The 26,163-nt window shown below is 34.8% G+C and overlaps 1 protein-coding gene across 7 annotated transcripts; it reads right to left on the minus strand.

The window, feature by feature from the left end:
- Positions 1-1,392: 1,392 nt before the first annotated feature.
- Positions 1,393-26,056, minus strand: LYRM1 (LYR motif containing 1). Of its 7 annotated transcripts, none has more exons than XM_052001419.1 (5): positions 25,785-25,878; positions 15,554-15,674; positions 11,036-11,194; positions 2,943-3,035; positions 1,393-2,349 (listed from the first exon to the last, which is right to left on the minus strand). In XM_052001419.1, exons 2-5 carry the CDS (start codon positions 15,605-15,607, stop codon positions 2,233-2,235), a joined length of 423 nt encoding a protein of 140 aa, XP_051857379.1. In that variant the 5' UTR covers positions 15,608-15,674; positions 25,785-25,878; the 3' UTR covers positions 1,393-2,232. The 7 variants fall into 7 exon arrangements, with proteins under 7 accessions (XP_051857379.1, XP_051857373.1, XP_051857411.1 ...); XM_052001413.1 differs by having other exon boundaries at positions 25,772-25,864; XM_052001451.1 differs by lacking the exon at positions 25,785-25,878 and adding an exon at positions 14,882-14,952 and having other exon boundaries at positions 15,554-15,572.
- Between the last annotated feature and the right edge of the window lie 107 nt (positions 26,057-26,163).

A 26,163-nucleotide genomic window follows, 5' to 3' on the forward strand; every position in this document is an offset into this window, starting at 1 on the left:
CTTCTACAATGCCCAGGTCTCAGCCGGCCTCCAACCTGTATCTGCAGATTACTTTTTCTGTCATCCTAACCAGTTCTAGGATAGAAAAAATATGACTCACTATGCCACTTTGTGGTTATGGCACCTAAATTTCAATTTGATAAATTTTAAAAAGTTGTTTAGAGAGGAAATGTTGGGAGAGCTCAGCAAAAATGCTCTCCTCTGCCACGTCTTCTAATATTTGAAATGTTTTTAATGCCAGGAAATTTTGCTCTCCATGGTATTTTTGGATAAATCAGGTTGTATAGTGAACACTCAACCACTGGATCATAAAAAAGAGATAGGAATATTTCGTTATTTATAAGCTTTGCCCAAGAAACACAAGCTGTAGAAGTTACGGCTATGAGGACAAAAGATCCTCCTTGCCTTGATGGTACTTGATGTTGCCTCAGGAGACATAATGAAAATAGCAAGTAAAAAGTATGGTGAAAAAACCCACTTTTAAAATCAAATAAAACCACTGTTTTGCTTTCTGCTTGTAAGGGATACAGGGCCCCATTCAAAGAGCTAGTTCTAAGAAGTTTTTTATACTTTAAAGCAAATAGTACAAATATAGGTTATTAGGGATTTGCTAAATTTTGGAATTATATTAAAATCGCTAAAATAAGCACAAAGTCCAGTCCTGCAGTCAAAAGTAAAAGGAGAGAGAAAGGAAGAGGAGTTTTTACTTTCCTAAAGTCACAAGGGTTAATGAATAATTTTTGTCTTTTAAGAAAATCTGAAAATGTAGGTTGCTTAAAATTCAATATCATTGTATGTGTATCCATAAAGCAAAGGAGTAACATGCTCTCCCAAAACCATGGTGAATTAAGAGGTTACAGATTAGTTTAGTGAAAAACTAGGGTCTATTCTACAACTATCAGCAGATGATTCTGACCATGAATTTAGAGCTGGAAAAGACACAAAGAGCCTGCACTAAACCCTGTCATGTTGAAAATGAAGAAGCTGAGTCCCAGAAAAGTTAAGTGACTCGCCTAGTCAGTCCTAGAGACAAATTCAACCTTGGGTCTTCCTTGACTCCAGGTCCAATGCTCTATCACTGGGTCATCACCCACCTCTGTGAAGAAAAGGCTTTATAATCTTAAAAGCACTAGAGAATGAATTTGTTTTTCTCCTTTCTTCTCCTCCTTTACTTATATTTCATGATAATCCTCATCTGTGCGGATACTCTTTTATTTTCAAAATTAGGATAATGAAGGTTTGCTGCCATATGAGTCAGGCAGCCCTAAACTAATTGGAAAGCTTCTTAACTCCAAATGTAGCACTCTTTCTGTTACCTAATTAAATTCAACAGACTATACCTGTTGCAAAGCAATTTTGGGAATAAGTACAAATAATAAAAACAAAAATTGATCATTTTTTACTAAAGATTTTAATTATCTTTGAACACAAAAGAAAATTATCTTTGAACACAAAAGAAAATTATCTTTGAACACAAAAGTGATGTATAGTGACTCTCAAGGATTTTTCCCTTGGCTTATCACAAAGGCACAGTCCTTTCTCCTTTTGATCTAGATTTTCCTTTTCCTATTTGCATATAATTTAAAATCAGCCTAACTTTGTAATTTATACACATATTCTTCTGCTTTTGAGATTCCAATTTTGTTGTCATTTAGAAAGTGATTACTTTTACCTATTATGAGTTTGCAGTATGGCTTTTGAGGTCAGAATTATAAGTTAAATGTATCAGAATTTGCTTTGTATACTGTATACATTTAACAAACAGAATTAAATAAACTATATCCAATTTCTGAAAAGCTGGGTTATTTCCTTTCTCCCCAAAATTTTTCTGATATACTATGATATTTTCTATAGTAGTTAAGTACTCTGCAGCTTATTTCCTAAAAAAAAATTTAATATTTAAAATTTAAATTTAAACCCAATTCTTGCTATGCTCATGCTTTCATCTAAAATATTACTAAAATCATAATTAGGAATGACCTTTGGGAATTAACATAGTCCTATCCTAGTGGCAACACATTGGTATTAATTTAAGAACATATAAATTAGTGTTACGAGAGTGATAACCCAAATCTTTGAGTGTTTAAGAGAAATTATAGCAAAAACTATATTTTTTTGTCATTCCTTTCTCTGACTGGACTTAAATCAAGGAGAAAAAATTTATCATCTAATTTTGTGTTCAGGCACTGCCTGGCTCAGAGTTCAATTCACATAGAGAATCTATTTCTTTGATTAAGAAACTTCATTGTGAGACTTGAGATATAATGGTTTGGACAGTTTCCTTAGCTTCTCCTGGCTCTGAAGTCCACGACTTTGTAGGGGAGTAAGGGCCATTGGAGGCAGGTGAATCTGTATAAAGATAAAACACACGTGTCAGAGTGAAAAGCAAAGGATGGTGTTTTGCCTTTCTTAAAAACAGTAGTGTGGTAAGCTAGATTCCTCACCATTGGATAAACAAAGGAAAATATAAAGAAACTTTTTAAGAGGGTAGTAGTAATACTACTTCACTTCCAAAACATTCTGCAGATCCTCTTCTTCCCTCTCCTTCCCCCAGTTTCTGAATAGACAATCTCAATCTAGAATAGAGGTTCTAAAGTAGAGGTCCATAGACCTAATGAACCCTCAAATAGAGATTTCAGAAAGTCAGTGAATTTGAACAAGAAGAAAAATATATCTTAATTTCCATCAACTTCTAATTGAAATTTAACATTTTAAAAAAAATGAATATGAGACATTTTGAAAAGGGGTCCATAGTTTTTACTAGCCTGTCAAAAGAGTTCAAGGCACAGTTAAAAACCCCCAGATCTGTGTTAACTGCCTTTGCAGTAATTATCATGCATCCCAGAAATCACCAGTTACATGAATGTGAAAGCTCAGAAATTACCAGGTTTGGGTGATATAATGGATAAGTACCAACATTTGGAGATTGGATTGAGACTTACTGGTCTTGGATATGGGATTTGATAATGCAATCCTATTTCAATTCTTGCTGTGCATTCATCTATACATTGTTTGATTAATTCTGAATCTGTAAGCTGTTGGAATGGGAAAATGAGATTAAAAAAAAGTGTTAGTTAGGTATTCTAATGCTAAAGTACTTGCCTATTAAAAAAAAAAGAATTTCCTCACTGATGCAACTAATAAATTCAATGTTGATAATGGTAAGGCTTAAATTTTACTATGCTGATTGAATTCTAAAGTAACACCATGATCTCAGTTTGGGTTGCTTTAGAAATCCTACCTGAAATTGGAAATTGAGTGGATGCCCATTAGGTAAGGAATGGCTGAATAAGTTATGGTATATGAATGTAATGAAATATTATTATTCTATAAAAAATGATAAACAGGCTGATTTCAGAAAAGCCTGGAAAGACTTACATGAACTAATACTGAGTAAAGTTAGTAGAACCAAGAGTACAATATACACAGTAACAACAAGGTTATGTGAGAACCAATGGACTTGACTTTTCTCAATGTAGTGATTCAACACAAATTTGATAGGATGGAAAATCTAGAGAGAGAACTATAGAAATTGAATGTGGAGCAAAGCATAGTATTTTTACCTTTTTTTGTCTTGTTTGTTTGCTTTTTCTTTTTCATGATTTTTTTCCTTTTGGTCTGATTTTTCTTGCACAATATGACAAATGTGCTTAAAAGCTTAAAAGGATCGCACATGTTTAACCTACATCAGATTGCTTGTGTCTTGGGGAGGAGGGAGATCAGGAAAGGAGGGAGAAAAATTTGCAACATGATGTCTTACAAAAATCAGTGTTGAAAATTATCTTTACATGTGTTTGGCAAAATAAAATGCTATTTAAAATAATAATAATATTTAATACAATTATATATTAATATATATAAATTATAATTAATTAATATAATAATATAATATAATAAAATAATAATAAAAAAAGAAATACTACCTGAGAATAATCAGAAAGTAAATTATTTCTGCCCAGCATCCAATTTCTGCCCATCCAATCTCCAGCATTCTAGTTTGAAGGCTTGAAAAAGGGACCTTTCAAATTCCAAAAATGGTCTATATGTGGTCAACAAAGCCATTTCAATTTTAGGGAAGATAGTGATGTTTTAAAAACATAAAACTAAATAGGAAAGGGGGCCAATATTATGGTGCTTACTCAAAATTTACACTAAGACTCTGAAAAAAAAATTCAAGTTATAATCAGTTCACTAAAGAAACTTCAGAGTTATTATATGGTCTGTGTCCCAAGTCTGTCTTGGATATTCCAAAGGTCTTCTTTTGCTCTGGTTCTAACAGGACAAGTGGAAGACAAGTTCTGAGAAGAGTGACATTTTTGAAACTAGCAACTGATTCCCCCAGAATAAAAACTTGGCTTTCTTCCTCTTTTGAAGCACAAAGGCAAAGGCAAAAAAGCAGGTACTCAGTTTCTCCTTTATGAGAAGCTGTTATTGTGACATCAAAAAAAAAAAAAATTACTAAAATTGTTACTAAATTTTAGTAACAAATTGCAAAATTCTCATTTCTCCCTTGAGATTTTTGCACTTCATGAAAAGTCTTTGAACTAGAAAGTTTTCATAGGGAGAAACAGCAATTCTTCTCATATGAGTGAAAGGAGTGAGGGGGATGGCGGGGGGTAATGATAGTAAATCTATCTCATAAATAATTGTAAAAAGAATTCCATGATGTTAAAAAAAGACTTGATTCTTTCTCCTAATTAATAGTTCATCAGATCAGTGACTCCTTGGGCCAATCCAACCTGGGTCAAATCCCACTCCAAAAAAAACCCACTTCCTGAAAATGCAAAAGTAAACTTAAAACTTAACTTTAACTAGGATTAATTTATAAACAACTTAAAACCTAAACTTTTTCAATAACTCAATAATGACTCTACTGTAATTGATATTATTCAATTTAATAAATGTGATTTAAACCTTTATTAACACCAATAATGTTAAAAAGCATATTATAGGTGCTATGTAGGGAAAAAATATTAAGGTATCAAAGTTTCTGCCTGAAGGAGTTTATATTTAATTAATTCAAACAACTATTAAGTATATACTATATGCAAGAAAATATAATAGAAATATAAAGGACTTAGCTAGGCTCTGTCCTTCATAAGCTTGTGTTCTTCTGAAAGGGGATACATGTAGTTAGTAGGTTGGAAGGGGGGAAAAAAGACAATACAGGGTACTCTGAAAAAATCTGAATAAAGGCTTGAAAGAAGAAGAAAAAGGATTTTGAAAGGCAGAAATTAAAACAATGACTTTCAGGCATGATGGGATGTCTATTTCAAAGAAGAAAGATAGGATGTTGAGTCCGAAAAGAAATCCATTTCAGCTAAAATATAGTTTATGAAAGGGAGTGAAATAAAATAAGGCTAGAAAGTATAGTGAAATCAGATTACAGAGGGCTTTAAATGCTAAGGATTAATACTTTTCCTTGATACAATAAGGAATGGCCAGAAGATTGCATTAAAAAAAAATCTTAGATGCCATATTTTAAAAAATCATAAATGGAGACCACTCAGGTCAATTAGATAGAGAGGTAAAGTGAAAATAGCAAGAATCCACTAGTGACTTCATGAAAGAAATCTGAAAATGAAATCTATGACACAATGAAAATTTTTTCACAAATTATAGGAAGAACTGGAAAGGTAAGACTTACATATGTGAACTTGGAGAATATCTTAAGTTAATATGTAATCAATATAATGTAATCAAGAATACATTATAGCTTTATGTACCAAAAGAATTAAAAGAAGAAATATATTGATGGGAGACAAAGAATCACAGAATCTCATTTGAAAAGGAGGCTTACCCATCCAATTCTAACAATCTCTCTATAATCTGAGAAAAGAACATCCAGTTTTGCTTAAAGAACTCCAGTGAGAGGAACCTACTATCTCATGAGGAATGCCATTCTATTTTTGGATAGTTCAAATTATAAGTTTTTCTTTTTATCATAGTCCCTATTTGTCTGTTTGAAAATTCAACCCCTTTCCTTCCTCTATTTTTCCTTTCCTTTTTTTTTTCTCCTTGAGATGGCCAAATTCTAAAATTATCAGGTCTTTTGTCTAATTTAAACTCCCTCTATGACCTAAAGGAGGATATGTTTTTTTCCTTCCCTCTCATCAGAACATAAATCCTTCCTCTTCATATGATGCCTTCCAAATGCCCAAATGTATTTAATTTTCCTTTCTAGCTATGTTTGCAATTCAGAGTTATCTACTAAGTTCTGATCTTTCCATCAGGAATCCTTGGAAATACTCTTAGTTCATTAAAGATCCATCATTTTCTTCTGTAAGACTGCACTCAACTTTTCCATGTAGTTTATTCTTTATTATAATCCTATTTTGCCTTCTGAAAAATATTCAAAGTCCTCTTCTCCTTTATGGTGATAACTGCTAAGTCTTGTGTGAACTTTATGGCCTTTTAGTATGTGAACTTTTTTTTTAGATAGTTTGCAAATTTTTTTCTTTGGCTAAAAGTTCTGAATTTGTACTACAGGTTCATTTCTGGTAGTTCTCATTTGAGGATTTCTTCCAGGAGGTGATCAGTAGATTCTTTCGATCTTTACTTTATCCTCTGGTTCTAATGGATCTTGGAAATTTCCATTCATAATTTCTTGAAATAATGGTATGTAAGCTTTTTATATGGTCAAGGCAGAAGTGAGAATACTTCAGTTATGGGTGATAAGCTTTGTAAAGGAATGGAGGAAGGATATTGAATGACATTTTCTAGGGAACATTATGTAGATCAGTTTGCTGGATTATGTTGAGGGGAATATTGTGAAATTAGCATGAAAAGAAAGTTAGAGACAGACAGTGAATGGCTTTATATAACAAACTATCATTTATATTTTATTTAAGAGGCAACTGGAAGCCCCTGAAGTTTTCTGAACAGTGAAGTGATATGGTCAAACCTATGTTTTGAGCATATCCACGTGACAGCTATGTTGATGATGAATTGGAGAAGGTCCAAAGAGGGTAGCAGGTTAGGAAGCTGATACAGTAGCCTGGTGAAGAGACCTTACCCTTGCTGGCCACATAAGGGAAATAAGAAAACATGGGAGACAAGCCTTGACTTGGTGGGTGAAAGAATAAAAAGCCTCTGCCCCTCTGGTGCTTACTGGTTAATAAGGGGCATAAAACATACACAGATAATTACAATCCAACAAGTCATCTCTTATTACAAAAATATTTTAAAGGAAAAAAAAAACAGTTGATAAAGCCACAGTGATGGTATGGAATTCCCATCTCAGCAATAAAGTGAAGGATAGAGGTATATTTTCTAACTCTTTTTCCAGGATGATGCTTAATAAAATTGTGTATCTTTCAGTTTCATTTTATTCTTTTCGCACTGTTTGTTCTCCTTATGTCATGTTTTCCTGGTTCTGTGATTTCACTGTGCATCAATAATAGAAGTTTTATTATCATTCTTTGAATGGCTAAACTGCTTTGCACCCATATCAAGTGGATACTAGTACATCTGTCTTCCCTTTGTCCCTTCAACATAATTTTCATCTTTTGCCCACTTCATTAATTTCCTGTATGTGAGGTTAAAAGAATTGTTTTGTGATTTCTCTTTCTAATTTTCCTCTCTATCTACTTGTTCCTTTGCTACTACTTACAAACATGCTTAGTTACCCCAAAAATTCTTAACCTGATACTACCATCCACTCAACTCTTTCCCTTTTTTTTCCTCCTTTCTCTCATAGTCAAATTTCCAGAAAAAATTTTATTGTTTTTACTTTCCTCACTTTTACTCCTGCAATCTGACTTCTAATGTCACTACTTACATTGTGCAGCAGAAAGAGTACTGAAATTGGAGTTGGAGAATCTGGGTTCAAATACTGATTCTGACATTTTCTTACCTTTGCACTACCTGGACAAATCATTTAACCTTGCTGGGTCTTAAAAAAAGAATCCTGGATTAGGACTAATTGAAGTCCTGTTCATTACTACTTATGATCCTGTAAACTATTCTCTCCAAGGTCACCTATGATCTAATTATTTAATTTAATGGCTCTTTCTACAGCATGAGATGCTGAGAATTATTTTCTCTCCTTAGGACACAGTCTCCTCTCGGGGTTTTTATGACACTACTCTCTTCTTATTCTCTTTCTACTATCTGATCCTCTTTTTCCATCTTCTTTGCAGGATTATCGTCTATGCAACAGCTTGAGTGTGGAGGTATCCAAGAGTTCTTTTCACTCTTTCTCTTTGGATTTTAGAAGTTTTCACAGATTCTTTTTAGGTTTCGTAAGTTATCATCATGCAGATAACTTCCATATCCATACATTCAAACCCGTATAACCAATGGGGTCTTCAACCTGGATATCTATGCATATTAACAAGTTAAAGATGAACTCATCTTTTCTTTTCCCTTTTCTTAATGTTTCTATTTCTGTAATTTCACTGTGCATCAATAATAGAAGTTTTATTATCATTCTTTGAATGGCTAAACTGCTTTGCACCCATATCAAGTGGATACTAGTACATCTGTCTTCCCTTTGTCCCTTCAACATAATTTTCATCTTTTGCCCACTTCATTAATTTCCTGTATGTGAGGTTAAAAGAATTGTTTTGTGATTTCTCTTTCTAATTTTCCTCTCTATCTACTTGTTCCTTTGCTACTACTTACAAACATGCTTAGTTACCCCAAAAATTCTTAACCTGATACTACCATCCACTCAACTCTTTCCCTTTTTTTTTTTTTTTCCTCCTTTCTCTCATAGTCAAATTTCCAGAAAAAATTTTATTGTTTTTACTTTCCTCACTTTTACTCCTGCAATCTGACTTCTAATGTCACTACTTACATTGTGCAGCAGAAAGAGTACTGAAATTGGAGTTGGAGAATCTGGGTTCAAATACTGATTCTGACATTTTCTTACCTTTGCACTACCTGGACAAATCATTTAACCTTGCTGGGTCTTAAAAAAAGAATCCTGGATTAGGACTAATTGAAGTCCTGTTCATTACTACTTATGATCCTGTAAACTATTCTCTCCAAGGTCACCTATGATCTAATTATTTAATTTAATGGCTCTTTCTACAGCATGAGATGCTGAGAATTATTTTCTCTCCTTAGGACACAGTCTCCTCTCGGGGTTTTTATGACACTACTCTCTTCTTATTCTCTTTCTACTATCTGATCCTCTTTTTCCATCTTCTTTGCAGGATTATCGTCTATGCAACAGCTTGAGTGTGGAGGTATCCAAGAGTTCTTTTCACTCTTTCTCTTTGGATTTTAGAAGTTTTCACAGATTCTTTTTAGGTTTCGTAAGTTATCATCATGCAGATAACTTCCATATCCATACATTCAAACCCGTATAACCAATGGGGTCTTCAACCTGGATATCTATGCATATTAACAAGTTAAAGATGAACTCATCTTTTCTTTTCCCTTTTCTTAATGTTTCTATTTCTGTAATGGGTTCTACCATCCTTCCAGTTACCTGAGTTTGCAACTTCAGAATCACCCTTCATTCTTTCCTTTCCCTTACCTCCATCATCAAAAGAGGTGTCAAGTCTTGTTGATTATACTTTTTTTAATATCTCTTATTATTTATTCATTTTTCTCTAGTTTATTATCCTCATTACCTCACCAGCTTTTTAAATGTTATCCTTATTTCAGCCTTGGCTTTCTTCAATATCTTATTCACAGTTCTCAAATTGATATCTCCAAAGCACAGGTCTGATTATATCACTCTTCAGCTCAAGAAACTCCAGTGGCTCTCTTGTATTTACAATAAAATACATTATCTTCTCTTTAAGATTTAAAGCTCTTTAAAATGTGGCCTTTAGTCAGCCTTTTCAGATTTGCTCAGTGCTACATTCCTTTATGCATTTTATGTTTTTGTCACAAATTTACTTGCTATCAATACACTTGCCAACTCCTGCATGCATGTCTTTATTCCCCAGCTTGTATGTACTACTCATTGCCTGTGCCTAATTTCTTTCAAAGCTCCCACAGGAAATGAATCCTGATCCTTCTCTTTGGAAGCTAATTTGTATATATTTTGCCTGGCCCTTTCTATGTACATATCTATATTAAGGAACCTCTCCCCTAAGACACAAGTGCTGCTCTCTGAAGGCTGGCACAGTTTTGGTTTGGTCTTTGTATCTTCAATACCTAACATCTACTGTGATATAATAGACACCTAAACTTTTGAAAGAAAAAATTAAATCAAACCCCTTGGATACAACTCCTGGGTGCTTGTTCAGTGCCTGTCTGGGTAGACTGGTAAAGACTGAGCCAGTTTGAATGTACCTTATAAAGATTATCCAAGCTCTTAACCTTTGCCCTACTCCTGTGCCACCTCCTCTGGCCTACACCTGGTTAGGCCTATTGGTGGAATTTTAGAATTCATTCATTCAATAATCCTTAATTAAGCACCTAGAAGCTAAGTACTGAGGACTGGAAGATCAGAAGAGTGTAAGGTCACAGTCCCTACCTTTTAAGATTTTATAATTTAGATGAGTTCCACTAAAAATTCCTATCGTCTGGCCTGATGATAGGTCTCAAGTGAGTTATTCTGAAGGCAAGTAAAATGCTAGAAAAAGTAAAGTTCTTCCCTACAGAAGCCACATCAGGTAATTTATAACCTAAGTCCTGTCAAAAGTCCCTCTCCACTACAGCAGAGGGCAGCCAGGTGGTGCAGTGAATAGAGCGCTGGGTCTGAGTCAAGAACTCTTCTTTCTGAGTTCATAGTCAACCTCAGACTGTGTGTCTAAGCCAACTATGTGATCCTGAACAAGTCACTTCACCCTGTTTGTCTTCATTTCCTCATCTATAAAATGAGCTGGATAAAGAAATGGCAAACTATTCCTGTACCTTTGCCAAGAAAACTCCAAATGGAGTCACAAAGGGCAGGAAGTGACTGACAAATGACTAAACAACAAAATCAGAAGTGAGACTATGGTTTTGGCCTTACTCCCCTATCCTGGAAAATCAATCCCTCCTCCTCTTTATTTTCAGGAATGAAGACATGAAGAAAATAACCACAAGTAACTGCTTAGTTCCTTGAGAAATCTCAGGGGATCCCACTTACATTTTTGTTTTTCTGGAACAACATTCTGGCTTCATTTATAATGTACTGCTTTTCTCTGATGGTGTCTTCTACCTGCCCCGATGCTGCATGCCACTTCCTTGCAAGCCTGAAAATCCTGCGATACAGGCTGAGAACTTCTTGTCGAGTTGCTGTTGTCATCTTCAGAACCATCAAAACAGAAAAGGGAAATTTTGAGTAAAAATTCAGTTTGATAGTAGGCAGCCAGGCAGATGTACATTTTTCACAAGCTCTTTAATTAACCTAGAAATAATTGCTCTTTCTAAACAGATTTGCATGGTAAAGTTACCCAAAATTGGAGAATAGAGAATACCAGTAATCTCCTAAACATTTTTACTTTAGGTTAAGCCTATAAAATAGTAAGAGGCTGAGCAACGCTAGCCTACTTTCCAAGTTGGAAACAAACTCTTTGGGGAACAGCTGTTTGAGAGTCACATTTGTATTCCACAATATATTTCCTGGTGGGTCACAACTAAATAAAACCTTCTTTAACTTAATACTTGGGGCTATGGATGCACTGGATAATTGAATTTGTTAATGAAAAGTTAACCTTTTAAGCATGACAACTCTTCTAAAAAAGTTTTTCTTAACATTAGTTTACTTTCTCCCCAAATAATTAGTGAGCACAAATAAAACTTTTTTTAATGACTAAGTCTCCTACAGGGTCTTTATCTTTAATATTAATTTTTCTTTTTAAATATTTTGTATATAGGAAATAGGAATGAAAAAGGAATGAAAGTATGTTAACCTAAAGAGTTAGGCCACATTAGAATCTTTATTTTGGTGGGCAGGAGAGGAAATATGGCAAATATTGGGCAAAATTTCTTTGAGTTTATGTTCTCAGCATCTGATTCTATATCTATAAAGCAGAGCTCTTTAAAAAAAAAAAATTCCAGCTATTGGAAGATTCCAATTTAGATTTCAGGTAATAGAGGGTTTTTCTAAACTAGGTCTCCTCTAACAAATGTACACTCCATTAGATCAAGAAACAGAGATGCAATAAATAAGCTGCAGGTCTAGGAATAGCACTTATCACACTATCTCTGAGTTCTTCCTGTGATGTCTCCAATCCTCCCTAAACAGGATCATCAGGATTGTAAAGTAGACTGATCACTTCTGTTAGAAAGAATGACCCATTTTTAACACATGAAGAAGCTTAATACCTGAAAATCTGATAGCTGAGGTGGAACGGAGGGTACAAAAATTTTGTATATCAAAGAAAGCATATTTGAGCTGGAAAAATAAAGATTTTAATTCAAACTTTTAATTCAAAGGATACTTGCTACAAAAATTCTTCTTAAAGAGACTTATTCTAGGCAAGACTTCAAGAATGATTCTTTAGGCTTTCTATAGAGTCTGACTACAGTAACCTTTCTAGAGTTGTTAAATCTTCCATGGTATAAACCATATTTAACCAGTTAATTTCAACATTTTAAAAGTTTTATACTGTAAATAGGCAAACACCCTGTTACACACAGATACTCAAAGTCTCTAAAATCCCTGATGTTCCACTCAAAATATTTAAGATTATTTGGGGGCAGAGGGAATGGGTAGGAGTACCAGGAGGCAACTTTATAATTTGTGTTCCCACAATTGCAAATCAAATTCAGAAAAGATGATGTCACTTTTTTTTCCCCTTGTAAGGAAACTGGTTTCTGAGCTTCTGGCTCTCCCAAAACTCCAAGGTTTCATATGAAAAGGTATGAGTCAGTTCGTGTACAACATAAGGAGTGTGTAACTGGCTTAATGATTGCTTCATCTCTCTCCATGATTAAAAGACAAAACTTCCCTAACTGCATGACATACTGGCATGGTAATGAGAAAGTCTGGATGGTTGAAATAAAGTCAAACTTCACCAAATATCTAGGGTATTTATAGTAATACTAACAGATGATATTTAGAGCTATTTTAAAAGTTTCTTATAAAGATGTGTTTATTTAATATTAAAAAAAAAAAAAAACCATTGATGTGTGTGTGTATGACTGCATAGGGAAGAAGGCCATGAGAGAATAATATGCTTGTCCTGAGTCAAAAGGATCACTGGTAATATTAAGTTCAATCCCTATTTTATGGCCTCAGCATGAGATCAGATTTTGCATTCACCCAATTATTTGGGGAAAAGCTCATGTCTCAAGAGCTCTAGCACATAACGAATACATTTTAGTTGTCGTTACTAAACTTGTGAGAGGTATCTCTGCTTATACTAGTTCAGGAAGTGACCTAAGAGCCAGGAAGACCAGGGTTCAAGTCCTACTTCTGACATCACTGGCTTATGATCTTATGCAAGCCCCAGAACTTCTCAGTGCTTTAGGCAACTTCCAAAGAATATAAGTTGTAGAGAAAGTGCTAACCTGCATTAGCAAAGGTAGGGATACCTACATAAATTTTGCAGGTTGTGAATCAATACCTCTGCTTACTCAGTCCCACAGAATGAGTCTATCAAAGAGCCAGGATTAGAAGCCAGGAATGCTGACGCTTATTCTCATGTCCTAACCATATGTCGTTACCTTTGTTTTTTCAGAAAGTGAGCAACAGAAACTCAAAAGCACTGGATAGCATCTCTATAAAAGCAAAAATCACCATTGCTCCTTTAGCTGTTTGTCAAGTTTGGAATAAATTTGGAATATTCAAGGGAACAGCATAAGGAGTTGTCATGTATGGTGTTTCTCATATCATAATTATCACAATACCCTGCCTCATCCCCAAACAACCAAAAGGACATCTCTTTCTGTAAATTCCTCTAGCCCTTTGTATAATCCATGCCTATTATGTTTCACTTTCTATTGCCTGTTATGCTTATTTCAAAATTTAAGAAATGACAAACTTGTGCACAAATCTTATTTTTCTTATTACTTTTAAGCATATCCACATGACAGCTATGTTGATGATGAATTGGAGGAATTCTATTACTTTTTTTCTTACTTTTTTCTTACTACCCTGGTTCCTAACTGCCCTTAAGTAGTTGAAAAGATTCTATAAGGTATTTAACTCATTAAATAATGCATTATAAAAACTGGAGAATTTATATGTTGACAGGTGAACACCTATTTTAGAAAGTACACAATGTCCCAAGACTCTTAATGCAGTTACTAAAGCTTAAAAGATTGCATTAAAACTTCTGGAGTATTCTTTATAGATGTTATTGTGATTAATGCAATACAAATTAAGTTCCTAAATTCAAAGCAGCCTTTTGTCATTAAAGATCTTCTCAACCAATGAATACTAATCATAAAACCAATATCATGCAAGAATTCATAAAACTTTAGTTTTAAAAAGATTCTTCATACTCAAAAAGTTTGGAACTACTATTCTACTAGATTATCTCTAGAACAGTAAACAAATTCATGTTTATCAAACTAAGCACTTTCTACAGCTGTTTGCACAAAGTAAGGCAGACTCTCCTTATTATAGTTCTTAGTAACTACAATAATCTAACTGGCTTCCCGGCCTTAAATCTTTTGCCTCTTCTCTCCATCTTCCATACAGGTGCCAAAGAAATGTTCCAAAAGTATAGATTTAATGTCATCTCCCCATTCAATAAACTCCCATGAGTTCTTTTTTATTTTTTAAAGATTAACTATATACTCCTATAGTATTTAGAATCATTCACAATCTGGCTCCAATCTCTCCCTGCAGGCTTAACACACCTTATTACACTTCTTCCTCCCTTCTTGCTGTTCCTTGTATACAATATTCCATCTCCTATTCTAATGTTTTTATATGGGATGTCTAGAATGTACTCATACCCATCAAGTTACCTTGGATATACTTTGAAAATGTCAACAAAGTCAAACCAACAAGTAAAAAAAGCATTTATTCAGCACTTACTATGTGCCAGGCACTATGTTAAGTATTGGAAATATGGCACAGTAAACATTGTTAAGAGTCAGGAGTGCATCCTTTAAAAAAAAAAAAAAAAAAAAAAAAAGATGTGGATTACTGGGCCATTACACATTGTCTCCCCTGGGAAAATTTCATTTTTGTCTAATGTCTAACATAATGATTGGTGCATAACTATACTCTATTATATTTATAGACCATAACTTGTGTAGACAATCTCCCCTCAACCCCTTTCTGCTTAGTTTCCGAGCTTTTGTTTTGTTTTTGCCACTACAAAAAGAGTTGCTAGAAATATTATACACACACACACACACACACACACACACACACACACACACACACATATATATATATATATATAAATTTTTCTTTCTTTCTTTTATCTCTTTGGGGGTAAAGGCTTGGTAATGGTAACTCTGGATCAAAGTACATGCACATTAACTTCTGGACATGTCCCAAACTGCTTTTCAGAATGACTAGACCATTTCACAGATCCACCAATGGTGAGTGCATTGTGTGCTTATTTAACTACAGTCTTTCGGACATTGTCATTTTCCATTTTTGTCATCTCTGCCAATTTGATGGGTGTGAGATCAAACTTCAGAGTGGCTTTAATTTGCATTTCTTCATTTGTGATTTGGATCATCAAAAAAAATTTACCATAGATAGCTTGTTTCTTCCCTTGAGAAATGTCTTTTCATATCCTTTGAGCATTAATCACTGGAGAAAGATTCTTATGGAAACAGAATTTCTGATGTGGCCAATAATACTCATGGAACTTCTGTAAAAGTAGATATCAAGTATTTGTATATCTGTATATATAAATATATATAAGCAAATATAAATATTTACAAGTAAAATCAAATATAACTAGTATTTAAGCTTGCATAACTAATATTTAATCTAAGCTTGCATAAGTATCATTACTGAAACTCTACCAATAAAATACCCAGAGGTAACCAAGAGATTCCTAGAGGAACAAAGAATCAAGAATGTCATGGAAAATATACCATTTTTTGAAAATGGGAAGGAAGGGGACCTAGTAATACCAGATTTCAAATTATATTACAAAGCATAAGATATCAAAACTACCCAGTATTGCTTAAAAAAAACAGAAAAGTGAATCAGTGAAACAGAATGGTACACAAGATCTAGAAGCAAATGAATGCAGTGTTCAATAAACCCAAAGATCCCAAATCTTGGGGTGAAAAGGACATAACATACAGTAAAAACTGGAAAACTGCCTCACAGAAATTAGGTTTAAATCAATATCTCACAGCATATACCACAACAAGTGCCAAATAGATGCATAACCTAGACCTAAAAGGTCATGTTAAAAAATTTAAAGGAGCAGGAAAGTAGATATCTTTTACAAATACACATAAGGGATGGGTTTTTGACCAAACAAGGGATGGAGAAGATTCCAAGACATAAAATGAAAATTTTAGATTACATCAAACTGAAAAGATTTTGCATAAACAAAATCAGTGCGATTAAAAAGGAAAACAATTATGAAAAAATGTTGTAGTAGAGTCTCTGATAAAGGCCCAATACTCATGAATTGCTATACTGATATATTTATAATAATGTTGATATGCTGAATTGATATATACATCAGTTTTCTATTTATCTTGAAGAACAGGTTTATCTATCTGGATCTCTAATAAAAACAAGTGCAATTCCTAACAGCTAAAATTTTCAAAGAGTATAAAGAAGTATTTTTTAAAGGAAGAAATCCAAGTTATCAATTGCCATGTAAAAAGAAAATTATCAAATCACCAGAGTTAGGCAAAATGTGTTCTAGTTCATATCTATCAGATTGGCAAAACAGCCAAAAAAGGAAATAATAGTTGAAGAAGCTATTTTGAAGGGTAAGCATGCTAATGTACTACAGATGCAGGTATGAAGTGACTGAATCATTACGGAAAGTAATCTGGAACTATATGCCAAAAGTTATTACACTGTACATACTCTGACCCAGTGATATGACTACTAGACCTATACCTCTAGATAAATAACATAAAGGCTTCTCAGACATACAAAATTCTCTTAAGTTTTTCTTCTAATTATCAAACATTTTCTTTCCTCTCACCTCCCACACCCAGTAAAAAAGCGGGGAAAATACAGTATTCTTGAATCATATAAGCACAGACAAGACAAAAACCCCACATTGGCCACATCCATAATACATTTCTTATTCTGTATGGTAGTCCTCTGTCTTTTTTTAAAAAAAATCAGTTCTCTGGAATTAAGGTTAATCATGTAATACATGTTTTTCATAACTGTTGATTTTTACGATGCTGAAATTATAAACCGTTATGCATTAGTTCATACAAATCTTTCCAGATCTTTTTTGAAACCATCTTTTCCTTCCCATTTCTTATAGCACAAGAATATTCTATTAGCTTCATATACTACAATTTGTTCAATTACCAATGGAGCAGGATTCCCCACTTCCTTCATCCCACTTAAGTTTCTAGTGTTTTGACACCACAAAGAACTGCTATTAAAATGTTTGCAAATAAAATGATTTCTTTTACAGGGCCATCACTATTGACTGGATCACTATTGACTCAAAAAATTTTTAGGCAAAATTCTATATTGCTTTTCAGAATGATTGGATCAATTCACAGCTCCATCAAGAGAGCATCAATGCAACTTTTCCTGCTGCTCCTCATTTTGGACTTTTTCTTCGATTATCTTTGTCAATCTGATGGGTGTAAAGTGTAAAGTGGGATTCCAGAATTGCTTAAATTTACATTTCTCTAAGTAGTACGAATTTGAAGAATTTTTCTTAAGACCCAAGAAATACAAGAGTTTCTTCTCTTGAAAACTGGATGTTCACTTCCTTATACAATTTATCTTTGGGGGAATGGCTGTTAATTCTTTTAATTTTGAAACATCCTTATAGACCTTATGAGAACTTTATCAGAGAAACTTACTGTATAGATTGTTTTGCAAATATCTATCTAGTTGTAGCAAAGAATTGAAAACTAAGAAGATGTCTATTAACTGTGGAATGGCTGAGTGAATTATGGTATAAGAATGTGTTAGAATATGAGTGTGCTGTAAGAAATGACAAAAGAAAAACGATTCAGAAAAATCTGAGAAGACTTGTATGAACTGATGAAGTGTTTGGTAAAACAATAGCTAGGGAAAAGATTTATGTAGCACTTATGTGCTAGATGTTCAAGTGCTTTTAGAAATATTATTTGATCCTCACAACAATCCTGTGTGATAGGTAATATTTTCCCCATCTACAGATGAGGAAACTGAGGCATAGAGAGGTTAAATATCTTACACAGGTAAGTGTCTGAAACTACATTTAAACTCAGGTAATCTTGACTCCAGGCATTCACTATACCTCTAGAGAACAATTACACAATGGCCACCTTATCATAAAGAAAAATAATTGAAAGACTTAGTAACTTTGATCAATGCAATTGAACCAGGCGGATTCCCACAATAACTGCGGATGCTTTCTATCTCTTGCCAGAGAGGTAATGGACTAAAGGAGCTATATATGATGTATATTTTCAGATACTGCCAACATGTGGATTTGTTTTACTTGATTATGCTTATTTGACAAGAGGGGGAATGGAGACTAATGATATTGAACCCCAAGAAAAAAAGGCGTCAATGAAACTTTTTTAAAGGAATAGAAAGAGAAGGAAAAAAAACACAGCTTTGTAACTACTGAATGTAATTTATTACTTAAAAAACAAGCAGTTATATTTGAGGATTTACATATGAACCTCTTTTCTGTTCTCTGTATTTTGAAAATATTACTGTTAAGTTCAGAATAACAAAAATATTAAAAAAAAAAAAAAAAAGGCCTGCTGGCATGAATAACTTGGTCCTAACTACAGAGAGGAAAAATTCCTCTAAGTGATGAGATTTACAGAAGCATGACTTTGATCTCAGGAATGCCAGAATTCCAAGTACAAGCTCTCCTAAGGTGCTCTACTAGATAGGATACTACCAAGAAAATTAAAAAAAGCCAAAGTCAATCACAATAAAAGAATAATTAACTGCTTCCTAATTCCAGATGAATAAAAAGATGATTCTTTGATAGTTTATTAGATGGGAAAAAAAAATTAAGCAGCAGCTTCACAATTATAAATGAAGGACTCTTGTGAACTCTCTAAGATGAGATTTCCCTCACCCTGCCTCCCCTAGTTATTTATGACAAAACTATCATGAAGTCAAATTCTATCTAATTTGTTCTAAAAGATTTTGAATATCTTGGGAAAAAAAGCATAGACTTCACCATGAAAACTTGTCTAAATTAAAACAAAAATAAAACCCAAAAAGTTTATTAAGCACCTACGTATTGTGCTAGGCAATAAGGTTAAAAAGCAAAACGATAAAAATTGCAGCAGAGAAATTTACATCCCACTGAGGCATACAACATATAACTGATAAGTTTACATATGACATTTTGAGTAATGAATAAGGACTAAAATTAAAGCCAGGAAAGGCTTCCAAAATGATACACTACATAAAAGTAATTTCTTGAGAGGCTCTGTACCCTGTCATATCCCTAGTTTTTTTGGATCTTTTGCAGTAAAATGACAAATTGGTACTATAAAGAAAACTCAGAAAAGCACATCTTCAAAAAATTTTAAATAATAATTAGTACTAGCTGGCCAATTACATTTGTATCACAGGATATTCCTGACTGGCGATTGTGGAATCTTAACTATCAGGAATGATCAAAATATTTTAACTACTGATTAATCCTTATGCCTTTCATGGACATGGGGACCCAGAATAAAGAGCTGTAGATTCAGTATTGTGTTAATAGTTTTCATTAGAAGGTCCAACATATTAAAAATTAACTATGATATAACTAGCAGCATGTGGCATTTTGTGCTTAATGCTTACTCATTGGCAATTTAAATAAAAAACACTATCTTTAGAATTTAATTATTATATAATATGCATTATTTAGAACCAAATATAAATGTATAGAAAAGTGTGACTTGAATTGTTTCTTTTGAAAGATAATCTTTTGAGCTATCTGGTCAACTTATAGCACCCATGGTTCAAGGGTAAATGTGTTTAATTTTAACAATGCTGTAAACCTTCACAAAATTAAAATATCAAATTAAAAGTTTTATTGACTCCCTGTGTCTTAATTGCTCCCTTTCTTCACAATTTTAAGGAACTGCTGGAAGTAGTTTATCTGAAGTTTCTCTAACTCTTATTAAGGGAAAAAAGAATCTGTTGCCTGCTGGTGAATTTATTGTTAGGAGACATTACCAAGATATCTCAAAGCTGTTTTAACTTGATCATTAATTCCATAGAATTCTATTGTTCTTCAAAGTATGTAAATTTAATTCTCAAGACACCCTGTTTATCTACACACCACAATTTCAAATTCTTTTTGAAAATATACTATTTGCCAACACCAAATTTATCACCATGCTTCCTTTTTCATTTTTTCTTTCTTTCTTCTCATTCATCTTTATGCATTCCCTTTTCCAAATTTATGCTGCTCCCTTCTTTCTGGTGAACAGAGATATATAAATTTCAGTCCACGCACACATACACACACACTCTCAAATATATGCACAGAAAAAGCAATGAATTTTATTAATCTATGTCAAAGCTGCTTTTTTTGAGGAGGGGGAGGGGCTGTTTTCTAAGAGTTTATTTTCTTTTAACATATTTCCATATGAGTCATATTGGGGGAAAAAAGTCAGAACAAAAAGGAAAAGATCACAAGAAAATAAAAACAATTAAAAAAAGGTGAAGATAGCATACTTCGATCAGCATTCAGTCTCCACAGCTCTCTCTTTGGATGTAGATGGCATTTTCCATCCAAAGTCTATTAGAATTGTTTTTGGGCCACTGCATTGCTGAGAAGAGCTCAGTCTGTCATAGTTGATCATTACACAATCTTGCTGTTAACTATATACACAATGATCTCCTGGTTCTGCTCATTTCACTTAGCATCAGCTCATGTAAGTCTCTCCAGGTTCTCTGAAATCACTCTGCTGATCGTTTCTTACAGAACAATCATATTCCATAACATTAATGTACCATAACTTATTCAGCCATTCTCCAACTGCTGGATATATACTGTTTCCAGGTCCTTGCTATTACAAAAAGGGCTGCCACAAACATTTTTGCACATGTGGGTTCCTTTCCCTCTTTTATGATCTCTGGGATATAAGGCCAATAGTGGCATGGATCAATAGGGATGCAGTTTTATAGTCCTTTGGGCATACTTCCAAACTGTTCTCCAGAATGTATGCCAAAGCTTCTTAAACTATGGATCACTACTCCACATGGGGTCTAGTAACTGAGTGTAGGGGTTGAAAAATTATTATCAGTAAATGTTTGATTTGTATCCCTGTTTTTTATACAATATGCCCAGAGTTACAAATTTCTCAGGAGAAAAAGGGTCTCTGGTGGAAATAGTTTAAGAAGCCCCGATGTTTGCCAACTATACTTCTCTTCTCCCCTACCTTTGGGACTGGACTTTTTATTTATTGCTGCAGATAGATCTTAGTTATCATAAATTAAAAAGAAATTTAGTGTTGTATTCTTTACAAATAATGGCAAAAAGGATAGTATCCATGTTAAGCCACTATTGCTGTCATATGTGTATATAGGAATATGCAAAAGACAAACAGAAGATGTAAATGTTGGAAACATAATGTAAAATAAAAAAAAAAAAAACAAGTCTTATTTGCTTTTCTACTTCAAAAAAAAAAATGACATCCTTTACAACAGTTCTCTACAACAAAAGTAGGAATGGGACAATTATTATCTGGGAATTTTCTCAAAATATACATCTCAACCATAACAAATAAATGTGCCAAGTTCAAATGTCTACCACACAAAACCATGCATGTACTGGGGAGTTCTTCAATTAGGCTACTGTAACCATGACAGTAGCTGATATTCTCAGAAAAACTTTTTAAAGTTAAAACAGAACCTAGGTCCCAGATTGAAAATAAAATGAAATAGTTAATTTCCATAAGAAGACATAACAGGAAAGAAAAAGCTAGCTAAAACAACCTACATAAAGGAACAGTAGTCAGGTGTAAAAAGTTATCCTGAATAGAAGAGGGAGGGAACCAGCTACAACCAGATGACAGCTAGGCCAAAATTAAAGATCAAATCCATTTGCTTAGAACCACAAAAAGGTACTTTGAATAAACAGCACATAATACTGGTCACATTAAGAAATGCATTCTGTAAAATCTAGGAAACATAGATGGGAAGTATAAACACCAATGTAATTCCTTCATTTGCAGTGATTTGTCTAGTAAAATGTAGTATGAAATAAAAATATTACTAGAGTTGGGACTTTTAGCTCAACTTTCTAATACAGCTAGCTATTACACAGCTGCTGCCATTTCAAAGAGATGCCTTAAATTAGCTTATAGATTTCAAACACTTTTGATTTACTAAATGCATTTTATGTGAGTTCTGCCTAACACATGAAGACAAGGGAGTCCACATCCAAACTGACCATTAATCACCACAGGAAAAAGTGTGCTGATTCACAGGAACCACAGAACTATTCTACCTGGATTCTGTATGTGTTGTTATAAGTGATATTAACAGGACAATGCTGTTCTTACGGGTTGTGAGTCTACATTTAATTGTTCAATAAAATGATTCTGCTATCTTCCCTCTCTTATGTTTACCCTGAAGAAATATGTAAGTGCTTACAGCCACACATTGGGGATACATAGAAAAAAAAAAAATTCCTGCCTTCAAGGAACATTCTATGGAGTGGAAGTAACAGACATAGAAAGTAAATACAAAATCAATTATAATATAATTTAAAATAAATTATAAATAAATACAAAATATGAGGCAGTGAAAGGAAGATCAATTATAATTAAGAGAAAAATTGTAATACCTTGGAGAAGAAATGCCCCTCAGATTGAAGTCTGAAGGGAATTCCAAAAGTTGGCAATGTAGAGGGACAGTACATTATTCTAATCAAAAGTAGGGTTAGAAATCAGCTTGCCAAGGGGTTAAGGAATGAATAGTGAGGAAGCAAGACACGAGTATAAGTAGATTTTCCTATTATTCCATTAGATTTCATCATATCACCACAAATAGGTAAAGCCTGACTTTGCTATTACTATTTTCAATCTACAGGGTTTGAAGAATTTGATAGAAAAATTTTTTGCTAGGATCAAAAATTAAGTCATTGGCAACATCAGCAAAACAACACTGGCTTCCCAATGTCTGGTTGACAGATGAGTTAAATTTATTATGCCTTAGGAATAAATAATGCTATGGTCATTCCTAGACTAGGCCCATAGGACGAAGGCATGGAATTTCAGTGTAGGTTGGCTTCAGCTCCTTAGGAACTCTAAATCATGGCTGCGAAGGGGAAGAGAACCAAGTTCAAGTTTCTAACCAAAACCATCTAAAAAATAGCCAACCTAATCATTCTCCTGACCTCTCACACTTTACAAATGCTTTCTGAATATCTTCTTGGATGTGCTGCACCTTGTCCCCTCAAACCCTTTGGTGAAAACTGAACTCTTTTCTCTCCCAAACTATTCTTAATACAAACTTTTCTATTTCTGTTAGTATAGTACCATTCTTCCAATCATCTTGGAAGAATTAAACTTTGGAAGATGGGAGTCACCTAAAATTCTTCCTTTCTCACTCCTATTTCCAATCAGTTACCAAATACTGTTCAGTCTTACCTCCTGAATCCTCACATCTATGCCCTCTTCTGTACTCATCCTGTGGAAAGTATATTGGATCTGTAGTCAAAATATCTTAGTTATTTCATTTTCTGTGTAGTACAAATTCCATCTCTTCTCATAATCTAATTTTCCTCAAAGATGATGGCTTACAGGAATTTAACCTGTTCTTTAAAATGATATTACTATTTCAATATAATTGGTTTCCTTTGTATTATATCTTTTTCAGTATGCATTTTAAAATATAAAAGAACTCCTTAAGTTTCACTTGATGGCCAAAAGGGGTACATGAAACAAAAAAAGTTAAGAATTCCTGGCCAGGATGATTTTCAAAGTCCTTCTTACAATACTAAGATTATAGGATCCTAGTTGAGGGGTACTATGATTTTTCAATTAGGCTATTTTAATATTTTCTTATTCTTCACAAATGCAATCTTCCTTTCCCATCATCCCTTTTCCAATTTATGTTATCTTCCTAATGTACTACTAGAGTCAACTCATCTTGTTATAGTAGTTTTCTTCCTCCATCTCCCTATTCTGTGCATTTTTCACTGGCTTTTCCCCAATCCTGGAATTCTTTCCTTTCTCATCTCTCCTGGTTTCCCTGACTTCTTTAAAGTCTCAGCCAAAATACCACCTTCTTACAAGAAGCCTTTCCTAATCCTTCCTTCAGTAGATAATCTCCAATTTATATTGTATAGTATTTATTTTGTTTGTACTTATTAGTGTATTATCTCTCTGGTTAGATGATCTTCTTGACAAGGACTTTTTTGTTGTTTTGTTCTGTGCTGTGCTTTTCTTTGTATTCCCAGGGCTTAGCCCAATGAAGGTGCTAGATAAATGCTTTCTTGTCTACTTGATTTGACTGTGAAGACTGTGTACTTTCCAAGTTCCACACAATTGTAATTCTCAAGCCAGCTGGATTCTCTCCCCCTCACTTCAACACCCAATTCAGGTGTGACCCATCAAACCCTTAATAGGATTTGATTTAAAGCTTACCAGCTCTAGCTACCAACTCCTGTCCCCATTACCTCTCTATCTTGTAATATATTTAATAAGTATATTGTGGGGCCTTCCCCACTTTCCATCCCCAATAACCTGAGGTCCTCTAAGTCAGGACTGAGATTGTACTTTCCAAATTCCACGTAATTACGATGCATTCCCATTTTCCAGCCAGTAGAATTCCCTCTCCCTACAAGGCTTAATTTAGATGTGCCCTTCACAAATTCTTCCCAATTTTAATACACCTCTCATTCTTCACTCTACATTATTCCCAAAACAAAAACAGAGCACTGTACGAGGTCAGGAAGACCCGAGTTCAAATCGGACACTACCTATGTGACCCTGGACAAGTCACTTAACCTTATTTACCCCAGTTTCTTCTTCTGCAAATGAACTGGATAAGGATGGCAAATCATTTTAATATCTTTGCCACGAACACCCAAATGGGGTCATAGTGTCAGTCTACACGACTGAAACGATTCAACATTCCCCCATCTTTCAATATACTTAAAGAGTGTTCATACTTTTAAATTATGTTTATATCTATTCCGCTGACCTCTTCACCCTCTAGTAGCCTGTGACCTCCTAGGAGGCAGAAATGAAAACATACTTTCCAAATTCCACACAAATGCACTCCCCATTCTCCTGCCAGTTGAATTCCTTCTTTCCCTGTGAAGCCCAGCTCCGGGGTGATTCCCACTCTCCTTCAAGTCCTGGGTCATCCCGTCCCCCCCGCCCCCATCACTCCCCGCCTGGTAAAGCATCCGTGTTGATGCACAACGTAACGACCCCTCTCGTAGAGTGGAAGCTCCCGGAGGGCAGCCGCTCACGTCACTTCTCATGTGTCCCTAAAACCCGCGGTCCCGCATCTACGAAGCAAAGAAAGAGGAAGCTAATTGGAGGTCCGACCCCGGGTGAGACACCCCCGCCTCCCCGCCCCCACCCTCACAACAGGGGTCGGTTGGATTAAACCAATGCAGGTAAATGGCCCCGGAAAAATGGCGGCCAAGACTCTGAAGGGGGTGAGCCCGAGCTCAGGGGCTACAAGGGGTTTAGGGGGAGGGGCAGGGCACACCACCACGTATCCTAGCAACGCGGCACCAAGCCACGGCTCCCTCCCCACTCGCTGCCTCCAACTCTAGCGAGCCAACCGCGCTCTCCATCACCCAGAGTAGACCACCTTCACCTCTTACGCTCACATTGTGTCCATCACGTCTGCCCCCCCACCCACAGTGCGGGGGATGAGAGGAGGGAGAGTCGGGAGCCCAGTAAAGCCGATACGGACCTCGAGTCTAGTCCTGTAGGCCAGGTCGGACCGAACCACCTGAGGAAATATAGGTGGGAAGCATCAGTTATAGACAGGAGGAGGCTTGAGTTTCACACAGACCTCAACTCGCCGCGAAATTTGCCTTCTGGCGTATTCGCTAAGAACACGGTCAATTTCTTCAATTCCCCCTTCTCTTTCTTTCATTACCCATCTCCTGTCTATCCCCACCCCATACCTAACCAGACTGTGGTTCGGCCCAGTTCCGCCCAGGCAATTTCCTCCTCCCCCCAACTGGGAGGGGGGAGGTGAGA

Source organism: Antechinus flavipes, chromosome 1 (genome assembly GCF_016432865.1).
Source record: "Antechinus flavipes isolate AdamAnt ecotype Samford, QLD, Australia chromosome 1, AdamAnt_v2, whole genome shotgun sequence".
Taxonomy (NCBI): Eukaryota; Metazoa; Chordata; class Mammalia; order Dasyuromorphia; family Dasyuridae; genus Antechinus; species Antechinus flavipes.